General features: G+C 32.8%; 4 protein-coding genes across 4 annotated transcripts; all 4 read left to right on the forward strand.

Moving 5' to 3' along the window:
• Window positions 1-953: 953 nt before the first annotated feature.
• On the forward strand, window positions 954-2,766 carry LOC130999790 (chitinase 5-like). Its single transcript, XM_057925430.1, is given in 3 exon segments — window positions 954-1,229; window positions 1,232-1,378; window positions 2,217-2,766. Coding segments are annotated over 3 exon segments (810 nt in total). The 5' UTR covers window positions 954-979; the 3' UTR covers window positions 2,630-2,766.
• Window positions 2,767-5,339: 2,573 nt separating this feature from the next.
• On the forward strand, window positions 5,340-7,189 carry LOC130999791 (chitinase 5-like). Its single transcript, XM_057925431.1, has 2 exons — window positions 5,340-5,972; window positions 6,568-7,189. The coding sequence occupies exons 1-2, from the start codon at window positions 5,591-5,593 to the stop codon at window positions 6,981-6,983; spliced, it is 798 nt and encodes a 265-aa protein (XP_057781414.1). The 5' UTR covers window positions 5,340-5,590; the 3' UTR covers window positions 6,984-7,189.
• An 882-nt stretch (window positions 7,190-8,071) lies between these two features.
• On the forward strand, window positions 8,072-10,869 carry LOC130999799 (chromatin modification-related protein eaf6-like). Its single transcript, XM_057925444.1, has 7 exons — window positions 8,072-8,282; window positions 8,431-8,525; window positions 8,788-8,888; window positions 9,667-9,736; window positions 9,846-9,873; window positions 9,979-10,039; window positions 10,541-10,869. The coding sequence occupies exons 1-7, from the start codon at window positions 8,270-8,272 to the stop codon at window positions 10,641-10,643; spliced, it is 471 nt and encodes a 156-aa protein (XP_057781427.1). The 5' UTR covers window positions 8,072-8,269; the 3' UTR covers window positions 10,644-10,869.
• Window positions 10,870-13,555: 2,686 nt separating this feature from the next.
• Window positions 13,556-17,029, forward strand: LOC130999794 (transcription factor MYB4-like). The gene is made up of 3 exons (XM_057925439.1): window positions 13,556-13,988; window positions 14,491-14,620; window positions 16,244-17,029. The coding sequence occupies exons 1-3, from the start codon at window positions 13,856-13,858 to the stop codon at window positions 16,716-16,718; spliced, it is 738 nt and encodes a 245-aa protein (XP_057781422.1). The 5' UTR covers window positions 13,556-13,855; the 3' UTR covers window positions 16,719-17,029.
• The last annotated feature ends 472 nt before the right edge of the window (window positions 17,030-17,501 follow it).

The following is a 17,501-nucleotide window of genomic DNA, read 5'->3' on the forward strand; positions in this document are numbered from 1 at the left end:
GACCTCTGACTAAAAATATTTATTAAACAAATTTAATTAATATTAATGCTATCGGTGTAGTGTGCGACTGTGCGCTTTCATTCTATTTAGAAATGGTCATTGTTAATCGTTTTGGACCAAGCTAGGTCATGCAGACTTCAATCTTGGCTAGAATTTTTCTAAATTTAGCCTTTTGAATTGGATTGCTTCTTTGATTTCTTCTCTCTATTTTTTATTTATATCTTTTATTAATCCATAATATTTTGTGTATCACTTGTGTGGCATTACTTTATTTTCAAAAATTAATACTTCTTTCCTCCAAGTCAATTTTCTGTCAGAAAAAAAAAAAAAAAAAAGAAAAGAAAAAGTAAACCATATTTCTTAATTAAATCGAATCAATTAAAGCTTTTGATTTATTTATTTTTTTGATTTTTTTTCGTATGTGATTATAATTAAGTATTGTTCCTCTATATTAAATTAACATTATAAGTTGGTTGACAAAATAATCAAAGAAAATGTCCTCATCTCTCAAATGACCAACATTTTCTTTCACTTTGTAAAATTAATAAGAACGAGATAAGTGATTGACCAACATTTCACTTTGGAAAAGTTATTAAAACGAGATAAGTATTCACCTTAACAATAAAATAGATTACAATATTTCTCTATACTATGTAAAATTCTATATTTTATGTTTAGATAAATATCTATTTGCAGTTTTACTTTGCCTATTTATAATGTAATATATATGTTATTATTATCCATCTCATTTTTTTTCAAATTAAGAATAATTATGTAATATTATATAATTATATTCGATTACAAATTTATCATGTTCAATTAGAAGTTACAACGTTTAAGCTAGTAATAAAAAGACATGCCTTAAAAACTAAATTAATTAATTAATTATCCACTATGCATGCACTATAAATACTCATCAATCTCAGCCTTCTCATTCCACACCAACACAACATTTTCCTCTTCAAAATCTCCAAACAAAATGAAGATATTCTTCACCATCTACACGCTTCTAGCCCTACTTCTAGCCGCCGGAAAATGGGTTTCCGGCCAAAACTGCGGCTGCGCGGCGAACCTCTGCTGCAGCCAGTTCGGCTACTGCGGCACCGGCGACGCCTACTGCGGCAACGGCTGCCGGGCCGGGCCGTGCCGCGCTCCATCAGGTGGCAACGGTGTTAAGGTTGCTGACGTTGTGACGGATGCCTTCTTTAGCCGGATAGCTAATCAGGCTCCGTCGGTTGCCCCGGTCGGGGCTTCTATACCCGATCCGCTTTTTTACAAGCGGTCGGGTCGTACCCGAGGTTCGGGACCGCCGGATCTGCCGACGATTCGAAACGGGAGATTGCGGCGTTCTTTGCACATGTCACACATGAAACTGGACGTAAGTGAGTTGAGTTGAGTCGAGTTGAATATATAATACTCCTAATTTGGATCAAAGTAAATATGATGTTAATTAAATGCATTTTTTGGAACTGACAATTTTTCTTATTCATCAAATTAGCTAAATTTAGTATTGATCATTAGTTGTAGAGGACTAGAGAAGAAGACAAAATGAGAGGTTCGATCGGCTCATTAATGTATTTTAAATTTTCTATTTTTAAGGGGTCGCATAGTATTTATCCACATGAGAGCTCTATCTCATTTTTTATGTCCCATTAATTTTTTATTTCTTATAATTTTAATTATTTTCTCTCCAATTTCAGTTTATTAAGTTTTAATCTAACTTTAAAATAAATAATTAATTAATTAATTAAGGTTTTCAATTATTTTTATATTAATTTTCTAATTTTTAAATTAATAAGTAATTATTTGAGTCAATTAGTCCAAAGTTAGGAAATATAATTTTTAAAAATTTCAAATTTTAGTAATAAATCTTAATTAGGATTCATTATATAATACTCCACATCGCCACATCATTTAATAATATAATTAGTTTTTTCCTAAAAAAATCGTGTCAAAAAGAAATAAGACAGGATTAATGGGGTATTTTTTTTTTTAAATAAAATAGTGAAATAGTAGTGAGACATGGTGGGCATGATATATTGTACATATCCATCAAATAGTACCTATGCAATGTATAAAATATTAGCAAAACATGGCAACCAATTTTATTTTATTTTACTTAAAATCACTTTCTCATAAATATAATATGACATGTCATGACATATATGTATTGAAAATGTCCAAGAACATCAATTTCTTTTCTTTTTTCGATGCAGATATGTGTTCTAGAGTGGAGAATGGAGGCCAATCTAGAGACTATTGCGACGAAAACAACCGGCAGTGGCCGTGCGCAGCCGGCAAGGGCTACTACGGCCGAGGCCCGTTGCAAATATCGTGGAACTACAACTACGGCCCGGCCGGCCAGGCCATAGGCTTTGATGGATTGAATAATCCCGAAATCGTGGCTAGAGATGCCGTGATCTCATTCAAGACTGCGTTGTGGTTTTGGATGAATAACGTGCACTCGGCTATTACATCGGGGCGGGGTTTTGGGGCGACGATTAGGGCTATTAACGGCAACCTTGAGTGCGACGGCAAGAATCCGGCCACTGTGACGGCTCGTGTTAATTACTACACGAGCTATTGTAGCCAACTCGGAGTTAATCCCGGGCCTAATCTTCGTTGTTAGGAATGGGAATTTCAAGAACTGATCAAATTAGGGTTTTTGGTGTTTGAAATAATTAGGGTTTGTGGATGAGCTAATAGAAATGAAATAAATGTGATTTGATCACTCGAAGTTACACATATTTGTGTGTGTGTGTATCTGTGTTTGTGTTGTGTGACAAATAATGAAGTTCAGTTTTGTTGCTTATTAATTTGCTATATATATGTGAATCTTTGATGTTACATGAAATTTGCGATTAATAGTTCAAAACATCATGATTTCGAAAACGTGATATATATGATCTCTCTATATTGAAGAAATAATTGATCTTGTTAACTGAAAAGTGTCGTGTTTTGTAATCTTCCTAATTTTTTTTTTAAAGAAACTTTTTACATGAGAAATAATTGTATATATCATAGGAATTATCTCAAAAAAATGTATCATAGGAACGTGGTGGGTGTAGAAATTAGAGAGGGAGATAAAATACTTTCTTAATTTGTTCACGAAATATCTTCTTATTTTTTTTTATTTTTGTTCGTCCACAAAATGTTTTTGGATTCATTTTAAAAAATTATTATACTAACTATTATACCCTTATAATTGTGGAACGAGTTTTATATGAAGTGGTGAAAATGTGTTATAATTAATATTGAGAGTGGTGAAAAATAAGGATAAATTAGGTATTATTAATGATGAAATATAATCTAAAAACAAAAATGGAATTTTTTTTATGAACGTCACGAACAGGAAATTTAGATAATTTTATTGTGGATGGAGGCAATATGTTTTCTAAAGAATAATTTAACAAATGTTAAGATATAATACTGTTCCAGAATAATTAGCTCTTGTTTTTGTTTTTTAATGGGGGATTATTCGCACCCGTTAGTCAAGGTGCACACATAATTCTCCCTCCTAAAAAAGTTGTGGTAAGAATTATCATATTTAATTGATTTTTAAATTTTATTATGCGGGTTTGTGGGCCTTAGATGTCCAATCCCATGTGAAATACAATATATAAAATGACATGTTAAAACATTAAAATATAGATTTTCCTAAAAAAAATATAATATATATATTTGACCTAAACAAAGTCAGAAAAATTCTCTGATCTTGATTATCATTATAATTAAACAAAAAAATTCTTATGCATACAAAATTCTATAAAGCTGATTCATTTTTAAACACACAAGTGACACATGCACTACTTAGAAAAGGAAAATGGGATAAAGAATTTGATAGTATGGAAGAGGCTTCTAAGTCTAGGCAAATTAATGTACTATTTATATATGTTAGGAATCGGTCATTGTTAGACTTAGACTTAGACTTAGACTAAGAACATGACTTTGTGAACCAAAGGCCACCTCGAAATTAAGTTGTGGTCCACAATTCGTATGTCGAATCATATTTTGTCGTGAGAATTGAAAATATTGTACTAATTATAAAGTTATTATATTTAAATGCACTCATAAAAATAAAATTCACTAAGGTAATATATCTGCTGTAAATTTTGGTGATTCAACGACTGAAAATAGTTTACGTATTTAAAATTCTTGTCGATCGATATTCTTAATGAGTATCTGAATAATGTTAATATCAATACTAACTCGACTATTTTGTAGTATTATTATAAAGCTCAAACTATTCACCTTGATTTTTAGATATTGTACTTGTTGTCTATTGATATGTAATAATATCTCGTTATCCCCTGGAAAAAAAATATCGACTTGTTTATTTTAATACTTCAATTAGCTTGATTTTTTTTTTTTTTTATCATCATCGTCATTATTATTATTATTATTATTATTATTATTATTATTATTATTATTATTATTTGTGGGGGAGACCAAGTCAATTCCTTAATTTCCGGAGGCTGCCAAACTCTTGAAATCAAATACAATGAATAAGAAACTGTGGGTAAGCTTCAACGACGTCGTACAAACGCAAAGAAACGCGGAAAAAAAAAATAAGTTCTCGAATTTTTATCAGTCAAAATCAAAGCATATTCTAAGACTTTTCTCTGATGCAATGGCGTGTTTCATTTAATTCTGTAGTCGAATATTCAACTCTATATTAATGAAATCGTATCTCTTCTTTTAATTTTTAATGAACATACGTATGTACTTTTTTCTCTATTATTTATTCTTCTAATTAATCTATAAGCTAACATTTCATGATTTCTCATAATCAACTTAATACTCTTTGATCCTTCCATTACAACTAAATCAAATGGTTATGTTATTATAGTTTTATATATGACTATTAGTTATTACATTGAACCATCATTTTCAAACTTTTTTATATAATTCAAATATATTTAAAATTTAAAAGTAGACCATATAGTCATTTAAAGCGTTTCAACAACGTCTAAACTTTCAATAGATTTATACACAAATTCAATATCAAAATTTAAAATTGATTGAGGGCGATAACTTTTGAAGCTTATTGTCTGATTATCTTCAACAACGTCTAAACTTCAATAGATTTATATATATCACAAAAAACTCGTGTAATCGATTACACAAATGTCACTACTTCAACATATAAATGACGCTGTGAAAGTTTCGATCGAATGACACTATTTCAACATATATACAAATGACACTTTGAAATATTAAAGTGTCATTTGTATGTTGAAGTAGTATCATTCGAAATCCGATTACTCAACCTGCTACCTCATCATATATATACACCCTTAATTATCCAAACATATGGTTTCAAAAAGAAAAATTATCCTAACATACTCCCAATCCGTACTCAAAAATCAACACAATCACAAGATTTAATTTAATCAACCAAAATACTCAAATATTACTATGCATGCGTATGCCACTTCTCCACGGCAAAACAACCAATCAATTCATTGACATTTCAACGTCTAACTTAATCAAAACTTAAACCAAATTTCGTTACCACAAAACACTATAAATTGATCAATCACTCCCTTCTTCCTTCACATCACCACAAACAATTTTTCTCCAACAAAAAATGAAGCACTTCTTCACTATCCTCGCCCTACTTCTCGTCGCCGCCGCGACCCGGGCCTCGGCCCAGAACTGCGGCTGCGCGGCCAACGAGTGCTGCAGCCAGTTCGGCTACTGCGGCACCGACCAAACTTTCTGCGGGCCGGGCTGCCAGTCCGGGCCGTGCACCACCAACGGAGTCAAAGTGGAGGATATTGTGACGGGCGCCTTCTTCGACGGGATAGCTAATGGGGCCGGGGCGAACTGCCCCGACCGCGGATTCTACACCCGGGCCGCCTTCCTCGAGGCCCTCGGATCGTTCCGAGGGTTCGGGACCGACGGCTCCGCCGAGGACAGCCGGCGGGAGATCGCGGCATTCTTCGCGCATGTCACGCATGAAACCGGCAGTAAGTTTTTTTTTTTTTTTTTTTTTTTTGAATTTACGAATATAATAAGTAATTATCTTGATTTTTGATTTAATATCATCAAATTAAAGTTAATGTGTATTGTCGGAAGGTAAGAACGTCAATGCAATGTTGAAACGTCAAGGGTCTATTTATGTGAACAACAAAGATAAGTACAGATTATATTATGATTTAAAAAAAATTGGACTAAATAGGCACTATATGATCAAAATTTGAACTATAATTTAAAAATAATTCTTAATAATATGGTTAATTAGGTGGAGCTAGCTGAATATATTATTAGTGATTACTAGACCAACCCTATTGGTGAGTAATTTATCCACGATTATATGACAATATTGTGTGTGATTATTTGTTGTTAGTACAAAAATACTATAAATATGAAATTCTTTTTTTTTCTAAAATTTCCATATATATCTTGTAATTTTGTTTAATTTTTATTATTATTAAGAGATGATTATATATATTCAATTAGAACATATAATTATTTTTTAATTAGCATTTAATCGTCATTTTTTTATAATAATCTTAATTAATTAAGATTCATTGTATAATGATAATTTTCTCTAAAATGCAGACTTGTGCTTTAGAGAAGAGAGTGGTGGCGCTCAAACGGAAGTCTATTGCGACACAGGCTATCCACAGTGGCCGTGCAATCCCGCCAAGCGCTACTACGGGCGTGGCCCGCTGCAGCTGACGTGGAATTACAACTACGGGGCAGCGGGTCAGGCCATAAAATTTGACGGGCTGAACAACCCCGAGATCGTGGCCACGGACGTAGTCATCTCGTTCAAGGCCGCGTTGTGGTATTGGATGGAAAATTGCCACACCGCTATAGTTTCGGGCCGGGGCTTCGGGGCCACGATTTGGGCCATTAATGGCAATGTCGAATGCGACGGGAAGGAGCCCGACAAGGTGGCCAGTAGGGTTAACTTGTACACGGGTTATTGTCGCCAGTTCGGAGTTGATCCAGGGACTAATCTGCAATGTTGATTTGATTGAGAGATCGCATGTGAAGATCGAGTCTACATATGTAGACTCGATCTGATATGTATCTCGTTTTGTATTTAGAGATGGAATAAATTATGTTGATCTAGAATAAAAGGGTGTTTAATTGAATAAAGTTATGTGGTGCGGGGACTCATGCATCGTTTGAGATGCTTTGAGTGATCGATATATATCAAATTTTATTTGAAACACATGTTTTGGAGCCTTTAGATGTTAATGTCTTTAATTCTTTCATAGTTTCACTAATTGGAAAAAATAATTTTGGTCGATATATGTTGTAAATCATTTATGTACGTATGTTAGTCTAGTTATAAAGATTACCTAAGGTTAAAGATCTCATACTCGAGTTCATCATGACACGATGACGTTTTAAAATTTATGTCTTTTCAATTAAAAGAAGTATAAATAATTTGTATCGTAAAACGATGTGATTTGATTAATGGAGTGGCATAGTTAAATAGATTTGGGGGGTTTGTAATTGCAAAATAATAAAAATAAATTTGATAGGATGTTATAATTTCAATATTTGTCGATTCGCAATTTAATTTTTCGTTTAATCGACTAATTATTTATCCCTAAAACATATATTCTCTCCGTTCCATTAAGTATGACTCTCTATTTTTAGGCACAATAATTAAGAAAAAGAGTGATTAAAAGATAAAAGTGATAGATATTGATGGAGCGCACAACTTTTGTGAGAGATAATAGTTTCCTTTTTTAGAAAGGATCATTATTAATGAGACAGACGAAAAAGGAAAAAGAGTCATTATTAATGGGACATATGAAATATTAGTCACATAATTATAACATGTTAATCATAATTATGTCACAATTATATTCTCGCTTATTATTATTCATTCAGTCACAAGAGCCATTATTAATGAGACAGATAGAGTATTAGTCATATAATTATAACATGTTAATCATAACTATATTACGATTATTATTCATTCAGTTACAATAACACGTGTTTATCCAGTGCACAACGAAAATAGCGGTTGCAGATACCTTCGAAAACCCAAAAAAAAAAAAGAGAATATATTATCACCAAACCTATGCAAGAATGTTAAGTACAAATGGGTAGCTGCAGCATGGCGTTGTACCTTATCCACTCAGATTTTTAGCATCTTCACAATTATTTATATACCAAACAAATAAATTTTATCTTAAAAATTTCCCCCAAAAACAATTAAACCAAACCGGCAGTTCAATTCAAAATACCGTTACCCCCAAATTCGGTTAAACAGAAAAGGAAAGCAATTGGCGCGAACATGGAGTTACAAGGTAATAACGATTTCCGATTTCTGAATTTTCAATTTTTCCCCAATTTGAAACCCTAATTGGAAGCTGTGGAAGGAACATTTCCCCCCTCTCTGTAATTATCCCTTTTCAATTTCCCCGTTGAATTCGACGCTTTGATGATGTTAATTAGGGCTCAGAGGCTCCAATAATCCCAAGGCGATGCTCTCTTCTCTGCTGAACAAGAGGGAAAAGCTGCAAGACGAGCTCCGCAGTGTTGAAAAGCAGGTTGTTTTCCCCTCTCTAGTTAGGAGATTTGGATTTGGATTTGGTTTTGGTTTATATTCTGAAATTCGTGCTATATAAGTGGTTGAAATCAGTAGATTACTTTACTCGAGTATTCAATAGATGTACAATTTGATTATTACTTTATTAGTAGATAGATGGTGTTTAATTTTCGAGTGGCTCGTAATGAATTCTTGAAGGTGTTTTGTTTGTGGGGATTTCTCTGTTTTCTTGATTGTCTCAGTCGAGTTTCTGTCTCTGGTAGGTGTACGAGCTGGAAACGAGCTACTTACAAGAAACGACCACGTTCAGCAACGTGTTGAAGGGCTTCGATGGCTTTCTTTCTTCATCAAAGAATGCATCCAAGTAAAAGCTGCTTACCTATGATGTCCATTGAGCTTTGCTCTAATCTTCTGTGTTTATAATGTGATTTCTTCATTGACATCTTGTTAGAACTAAATCCCCTGTTTTTGCAACATATTTATTGCATCAAAGAGTATTGTCATGTCTAAAAGTTCATTAACCAAGTGTGATCAAATGGAATTTTGGCCCTCGATTTAATTATCAACTAAGAGGGTGTTTCGGTGAGCTTATAAGTTCTTTAGCAGCTTATAAGCACTTGAGAAGTGTTTGACAAAGTAAGCTGAAAAAATATGCTTCAAGAACTCACGAGCTCCCCAAGAAATAAGTTCCTCAAAGCCGACTCACCTTTTCAAAATCTTATTATTGCAAAAATAATTCTACTATTGTTTGTTATTGCCATCATACATATCCTTCCAATTTCATATCTTTTCAATTGTCTTTCTATAGCTTATAAGTTCAGTTATCCAAACATTTTGACAACTTATAAGCTCTTCAAACATGATGCTCGTTTCTAAATGCGGGTTAACAGTTTTAGAATGTATATTTTTCTTCTTGTGATTAGCATTTATCAGTAGTTGCATAAAATTAACTTAAAAAGGACCTGAGTTGCTCTTGTGCACATGATGACATGATTGAAAATTTGAAAGTTGAAACCAATGTAAATATAGAAAGTTGACTTGATAAACTGCTGGTGTGATCTTATCTCATAGTTTCAAAAATCTACTATGGTTATCTGTTAACGATTTTGTTAGAAACTCAAAATACATCTCGACTATTCCAGCTTAAAGAGATCCAGAAAGTTCCAGCTCGAAGATAGAGTATTCTCGTTATCCTCAGTCACCTCACCAGCGGTATGTGCAATCTCAGAATGTTCACAAATCTTGCGATCATAATTACTTTCTCTTATTGTTAGCAAGACTAAATGTTCGACGTTGCTTATACTCCTTATGTTTTGTATAGGCTGAGGAGCTAAGAGTTGGGAAAGAGGGTTAGTCTTTCTTTCTTCCCTTAAACTGCCATTTTTCATATTATAGCACATTCTATAATTTCATTTTCGAGTTACATTGTATATGATTTCTGTATTCGTTCGTAGATGGAAAATCGGACATGGTTCAAGGTAGACCGAGAGGCGGAGGCTTAGCAACTGCTGGACCGTAAGTTAACTTTCGATTTCACTGAACAAACTTGTTAGGAGATATTTACTTTTGAGGATTAGCTTAGACAGAAAATATAGTATAGGTTAATAACATTGGAACTTTGGGATAACTCAAGGCTTTAATAATTTCTACTCCCTCCGTCCCACATGAAACGTTTTGTTTTTTTTGGACACGAGTATTAAGACGTAGGTGATTTAGGTATTAAAGTGAGTTGCTCATAATAAAATTGAAAAGAGAAAGTAGGTTTTTGAGGGGGTATTTATGAGTTATTTTGAGTGTTTGTTATTTGAGTGTCCCAAAATAGAAAAGCAAGACGTTTCAAGTGGGACAGAGAGAATATTATTTAAGCTAATTTTGATTGATTCATATTGGAGAAATCCTAGTAATAAGGATGAAAATACGCCATATCATATATCTTATCAATTATGAAAAGTAAACGCCTCTGGATATGATTTCTAATCCATGTTTGAAGAATAATCGAAGCGTTTCTACCTTCAGGGGGAAGCCGAAGAAGGGAAGAATGGGCCAGAGGGAAGTGAAGAGAGTCAAGCTCGCGAGCGACGTAGATCCCGATGAGGATGACGATCTTGATATGAGATAGCTCTGTTCAATTTCGATCGATGTTGTAAACCATATTCTTTCCCTTTGCTCTAATCTCTTACAATTGGATCCATAAACACTTCAATAGAAGTAGCAAGGTTAAGAAAAATACGAGGAATATGCTGGCTTGCGAAGCATCATTGTTTGTAACTATTCCATGGCACTTGTTCGATTTGTAAGATTAGATATGATTAGTCTAATAATATTTTGTTCAGTTTGTAAGATTAGATATGATTAGTCTAATAATTTTCTGTTCGGTTTGGTAGATATGACACAGTACTTAATCTCAAGAAATCGCCGTATAGGATTAGTCATGGCTTATGAATCTTGGCCTACTCCTATGACAAAATTAATCGCGGGTAATGATATCGAGAAATATCCTTGTCATTGTGTATTGGTGTTTGGCTTTTAAATTACGACAATTTTATTTTATATGAAATTAGTGACTGACAAATTTTGTTGGCTAGTGTGTAATTTGAAAATAGTATATATAGGTATGATTGGAAAAATTCACTATGAAAATGAATAAATAGAGAATATTTTTTAGGATGTGAGTTTTATGCAAATGATTGGAGTTGAATTATTGTCTCATGGTGTAAATGGTTGGGCCGGCCCATGAAGATATGATCATTAAGCTTCATGTCGAAGTAGCCCACTAAACATAGGAATATCTATATCTAACATAATATTACAAAGCCCATAAATGATTTGCATGCAAATATACTGTGAAATTCACTTGGAGTAATAATTTTTCATTTCTTCAAAATTGATGAAAATTAATAGAGTGAAAATTGAAAATACCCATGTGTTAATAGTGCATATGTAAATATACTCATTTGTGAAAGATATCCAATTTTATAAAACCCCCTAGATATATTTGACAAAATTTGTGTGGATATTAGTGACACTCTGACATTGATTGTTCGAAATATAATATGATGGCCAACAAATTTATTGGCTAGTCGACCGGGTAATGGAATCATTATTGTAATATACAAAAATACATTATTCACTTATATTATAATGCTTTTTTGGTTACTACCATAGATCCTATAATAATCAATGGGCCATATTGAATTTTACATACTAAGTGAGAAAAAAAATTATATTTGGATCATCTACTTATATATATACAGAGAGATCAATCTTATTATGTAATCTAGGCGTAGGAGTGCATATTAATTAATCCACATATTCCACTCTCAAAAAATATATATATTAATCCACATATTCCACCACGATCCAAGATTATTATAATTTATAAGTGATTCCAACTCATCATGAAACGCATATACAATATTGTGCATCTCATCTGTGAACCACCATGAAATTTCATCTGTAAACCACCATGAAATTCTACCAAAATCTAAGATGGTTACTTAATGATTTCATTCTAATTAAATTACTAGTTAATTTACTATTGGAATAATGCACATAAGTAGATTTTTTTTTAGCTTTTTTCATGTTCTATTGTGGTCCCTGGGTTCCGTCATGAAATTTTGCGTGGTTCAAATCATTACTCCTTAAATTTAGGGGCCGTTTGATTTGCAGTTTAGGATTGATTATGATTAAAATTATCTAGAGAAATTAGTGTGGATTTATATTATTTCATGGGTGTTTGATATCATGGCTACTTAATCTTATATTGTGTTTGATATCCATAGGATTATGTTGGATTATATTATCTAATACCAAAACTATCCTCATATAATTTTAAAAATATCATGTGTGTCCACCATTACTTGGGCATTTGCATCGATATGCGTGAGGAAGGGTAGCAGAATTTTTATCCAACTTCACAGTATTAAAGTTATCCGAGGGGGGGCGGATTATTAGTATGGGTTATTCCCACAAAATAGCATGTAAGTAGGAGTTGACCACATTAATTGAACATGATATCAAACATCACACTAACATGTATTAATTTAATTTATCCTACCTATAAACACATATCAAACATGCCCTTAGTGTATTGTTTTAATTAAATCCTAAATATTTTGTTTGGTTTATAAAATAAGATCATCATATTTGTAGTATGCCATAATTAATTAGGTCAAACTTGCATGACTACTGCTTACAATAGTGCCATTCAATATTACATGAAAAAAAGAGGAAAACAGTTATGAGGTATTCAGTCTTTTCTTTGATAAATTTACAGCATTAAAATACAATATTACATGAAAAAAAGAGGAAAATAATTATATATGAGGTATTCAGTCCTTTTTTATATATATAAACTTACAGTATTAAATAAAAAAATTTAAAGGCCTTACCACAGGGGATTCGAATCCAAGACATTTGACCTTGAGCATTAATCCCTTACCGCTTGGCCAACATATATATATAGGCACGTTAATTTTATTTTAACTTCTTAGTCAATTTGGACTGTATGAATTTTGAATTGAGCTTAATATAAACATGTTTGGAGCCTAGCGCAGCCCCTTAGTAAATCCACATCTCACTCAGCATATATAATCAAAATTGAAAATACAATGGATATGATTAAATCAAGAAAACTTGGTGCATGTGGGGTAGATGTAGACTAAAAAGTATGCTAGTGCATGGACCTTTCATTGTTGTGAAATTTCTCAACTCATCAATGTCACTCCATGACAATCACAATTTTTTAATTTCACTCCTAAGAGCATCAGCATCGGTTACACGATAGCAGCCTACTTGTGTAAGGCTGCTATCGTGTAACCGATGCAGCCCTCACTTACACGAGGGCTACACGTTCTATCGTGTAGCCCATTTGCCCAATAGTATAAGGCGCGTGTTCACACGCGTGTAAGTGAAAAGCATAAAAATCATGTAGGCTATCATGTAACCTCAATGCAGCCTCTTTACACAATGTGGTCCCCCCTCATAAAGTAAGCTATCATGTAATCCCAGTACGAAAGCTTTAAGTGTCCTTAGCTACTGTTGCATCTCTCAAGTGTGGATTAATTTAATCTAGAGAGAGAGAGAGAGATCCAATTTCCTGGAAACTGCCACCAAGGACTTGTTAAAACAAGAAAGATGCTGCCCTATGTCACAATTCAAGAGAGGATAAATACCCACCATTGGCATTTACAACACCTCTTATATTCCCTTGCTCAAACACAGAGAGGCTGTGTGTCTGTTTCCACAACCAATATTTGAAGCAAAATAAATCCCACAAAAAAAAAAGAAAAAAAAAAGAGGAAAAAAAAGAGTCATTATTTATTTTCAAGAATGGTGAGAGCTCCTTGCTGTGAGAAAATGGGGCTGAAGAAAGGCCCATGGAGCCCTGAAGAAGACCAGATTTTGGTGTCTTATATTCAGAAACATGGCCATGGAAATTGGAGAGCACTCCCAAAACAATCTGGTATGAATTATTCTACTTTTCTTTTCTTTACAAAAAAATCAAGAATTCACATGAGATTTATCAAAGAAATTTGTTTATATGTGTCCCTTTTGTTATCCTTCCACTAAATATCGCAGTCGTTGGTTCTTTTAGACTACGGTTTTGAAACTAACCGTAGTCTATACCAGCTTGTATTCGCACATAGACAGCTATTTTACTACCAAGAGTAGCACTGTAGTGCTAAAGCATAGTCGTTGGTTCTTTTAGACTACGGTTTTAAAGGTACCCGTAGCACTATCCGTAGCACTACAGTGCTACTGTTTTATAAGAACTAACGACTATCTCTAGTACTGTAGTGCTACGTGAAGTCGTTGGTTCTTTTAGACTACGGTTTTAAAGAGTAGCAGTGTAGTGCTAGGAATAATTTGTGATAGTTTATGTTGACAAAATTGGAAATTAATTGAGGTTTTTAGGCATTATCTATGTGTGTTTTTCTAGTAGTGAACGATCGTTTATTTTGTAGGGCTGTTGAGATGTGGGAAGAGTTGCAGGCTGAGATGGATAAACTATTTGAGGCCAGATATTAAGAGGGGAAATTTCACTAAAGAAGAGGAAGAAGCCGTCATCAATTTACATGAAATGCTTGGAAACAGGTGTGTGTGTTTTATCCCATCAACCTTTTGTTTTAAGTAATTTTCGTGGAAATTAAATTAAATAAATTTCGATAGAAAAAATCATTAAAATCGAAATTCTTGTGATGGTAACTGTAGCTCAGATTATGACATTAAGAGTTTGCACTGAAAATCACAGCACACTGTGGCTATGCACAGTGTCATCATCATGTTTTTTTCTTTTTTTTTTGGTGGCTTCGTTACCAAAAATTTAATTAAGAGGGTCACATGCATCAATTATAAGGCCATTTTTCGAGGCAATGGATTTCTTCTCTAAACAATAGTATTTAAATTACATTAGCGATATAACTGTATAAGTCCACTTTCTAATATTTATGGGTCCTAAGTAATATAAAAATTGAATATTAATTTAATCATACTTGTATAGGTTTATGACGAGATTTTTTTGAAAGGAGATTCAATTATGTTTCTCCATTTTCCTTTTTGGTAACTCGAATATTTAGGTTTAGGATCGGGCCTTAATATATATTCCTCCGTCAATTAAAAATATACTATAATTTTTGTTGTTTTTGGTGTCCGTGAAGAGCATGTCATTTTCTTTTTCAGAATATGATCTAGTACTTTTTTTATCTTTTATTCTTAAAAATCACATCTTATTCAATCTCATCCACTTATTTTATACAATGGTGGACTTTCTTCACTACATAAATATCATCGATCGTTTTATTAAAACTCGTGCCAAGCCAGCATACTTTTGTCGAACGGAGGAGTATTCATTTATGTGAAACTTAATATTGAGGTTTAGGATCGGGCATTAACATATATCCATTTATATGAACTATATATATATATTTATGATATACATGGTGAAATGCATGAAAAAATTTATAAGTGATAAGACTAAAAGATGGAACACAATTTAAATTAGAGGAAATTCTCATAGTATTTTCTTTATTGGATAGTGGCCCAAGCAAAGAGTCACTTGCAATATACAAGCCAAATATTTCTACTAGTGCTGCCAAATTTTAAGAGTATAAACTAACAACGTTATTAAATTGAAATATTTGGTCGTACAAAAGATCTATTTGGTTGATTATTACGACAATTATATATTTTTATTATATTTGCAAGTTGCATTCCCACGGCACTTACAAACAAAATGCTACTTGCACATAGAAAAAATAAATGAACCTCATATTTTTAATTTCTTAATAAATTAAAAAAAATAAACGATAAATCAGACTCTTCGCAACGTGACAAAATCAACGAGAAATTTGTCTTAAGAGAAAAAATAAAATTGACTTGATCCATTCTCTATATACGTGCATGTTGGAATTTAGCGAAGGAATAATCAAAGAATTGCTGAAGTTGATTCCCATAATTAATTAAACTAGATTAATTAAAACAGTACTAATTAAATCTCTTTAGATCTACAGTATCATTCATGTTTTGGCTATGTATCTCCTTAGGATTCCGTGCCTCAATATTTAAATTTCGGGCACAAGATTTTATATCTCATTAACTATGCTAATTGTCATTAAGAATCTAAATAATAATTGCTCAACTCGTGCAAAAATCTTGTTTGTGTCATTAATTTTAATGATTTTATTTATTTATTTATTTGGGTTTTTTCTTTTTTTTTAGATGGTCTGCAATTGCAGCAAGATTACCGGGACGAACCGACAACGAGATAAAAAATGTGTGGCACACACATTTGAAGAAAAAGCTAAAACACTATGATGAGTCGTCTCAAGATTCCAAGAGGGAATCAACGATTCAAATTTCAAAATGTGACAACAATGATGTGATGGAAAATATTAATAATAATCTTGCTACTACTAGTCTGCAACGATGCTCTAGTGAGGTGTCGTCGGTGACGGATTCGTCGGTCGAGAAAGTAGCGGTGAAGGAGGAATTAGATTACTCGTCCGAGTATTTTCCGACGATCGACGAGAGCTTCTGGTCGGAAGAATTATCGAATGAAGATGTTTCGGAGACGAACGAGTTTTTGCCGTTGGTAGAAAGTGTTGAGGATTCAAAAGTAAATGGTGGCGGCATGGACTTTTGGTATAATCTTTTTATTAGAGCTGGGGACATGCCTGATCTGCCTGAATTTTAAGATAGGTTTTTCTTTTATTTAAAGGGGTTGAGAATTTTAATTTTTTTTCTTCATATGGGCATCTTTGACCATGTGGATTGATATTTGATAATGGGAAAAGGTGGAGTTCAAAAAGATGTGGACAAAAATAATTAATGACTTTTGAGAAAGGAGTGTGAGTGAATGGAAAATTAGGGTTTGACTTAGAAAATTTGGCTTTGTATATTTAGATCTAAGAAATGGGATAGTGAGGTAGGAGCATTCTTGGCGAATCGTAGTTTGATTGCATTTGTTATCGAGCCATTGTTAAAAATTGTGCGACATCAAGATTTATTATTATTATTATTATTATTATTATTATTATTATTATTATTATTATTATTATTATTAAACCAATTTTTTGTCCAATTTGTTAATATCTCGTGTGCTTTAGTGCTTATGAAGATATGAAGATATATTGATTTTTCAAATCAGATGTACTATATAGTCAAATAACTCTCTTTCCTTATCTTTATCTTAATGATGATTTATTGTAGACTCAAGCACATAAACCATGATTATGAAAATTTGAATTATGCTAATTTGACCATTTATTGACAAATTTTGACAATTTTCTTAGGAGTTGGTGACACTCCACCCCTCATCTTCCTCACCGTTGTCTTCGATGTCAATGGATCAAGTATAGATGAAGTCCAAGGAGATTATGGAGAATAAAATTATGTGGAAAAAAAGTTATTTTTATTAATATTTAATAATTAGTTTATATTTCATTTGTAATTACACTTTTCTTAATAATGTCACATC

Source organism: Salvia miltiorrhiza, chromosome 8 (assembly GCF_028751815.1).
Source record: "Salvia miltiorrhiza cultivar Shanhuang (shh) chromosome 8, IMPLAD_Smil_shh, whole genome shotgun sequence".
NCBI classification, from domain to species: domain Eukaryota; kingdom Viridiplantae; phylum Streptophyta; class Magnoliopsida; order Lamiales; family Lamiaceae; genus Salvia; species Salvia miltiorrhiza.

What these genes read in the sequence shown, in the direction of transcription:
- LOC130999794 (XM_057925439.1), top strand. Translation starts at nt 13,856, where the DNA reads ATGGTGAGAGCTCCTTGCTGTGAGAAAATGGGGCTGAAGAAAGGCCCA. An exon ending in AGCACTCCCAAAACAATCTG is followed by an intron (nt 13,989 to 14,490) that starts GTATGAATTATT and finishes TTTATTTTGTAG; the next exon opens with GGCTGTTGAGATGTGGGAAG. An exon ending in CATGAAATGCTTGGAAACAG is followed by an intron (nt 14,621 to 16,243) that starts GTGTGTGTGTTT and finishes CTTTTTTTTTAG; the next exon opens with ATGGTCTGCAATTGCAGCAA.
- LOC130999791 (XM_057925431.1), top strand. Translation starts at nt 5,591, where the DNA reads ATGAAGCACTTCTTCACTATCCTCGCCCTACTTCTCGTCGCCGCCGCG. An exon ending in TGTCACGCATGAAACCGGCA is followed by an intron (nt 5,973 to 6,567) that starts GTAAGTTTTTTT and finishes TCTAAAATGCAG; the next exon opens with ACTTGTGCTTTAGAGAAGAG.
- LOC130999799 (XM_057925444.1), top strand. An exon ending in TCATCAAAGAATGCATCCAA is followed by an intron (nt 8,889 to 9,666) that starts GTAAAAGCTGCT and finishes CGACTATTCCAG; the next exon opens with CTTAAAGAGATCCAGAAAGT. An exon ending in GCTAAGAGTTGGGAAAGAGG is followed by an intron (nt 9,874 to 9,978) that starts GTTAGTCTTTCT and finishes ATTCGTTCGTAG; the next exon opens with ATGGAAAATCGGACATGGTT.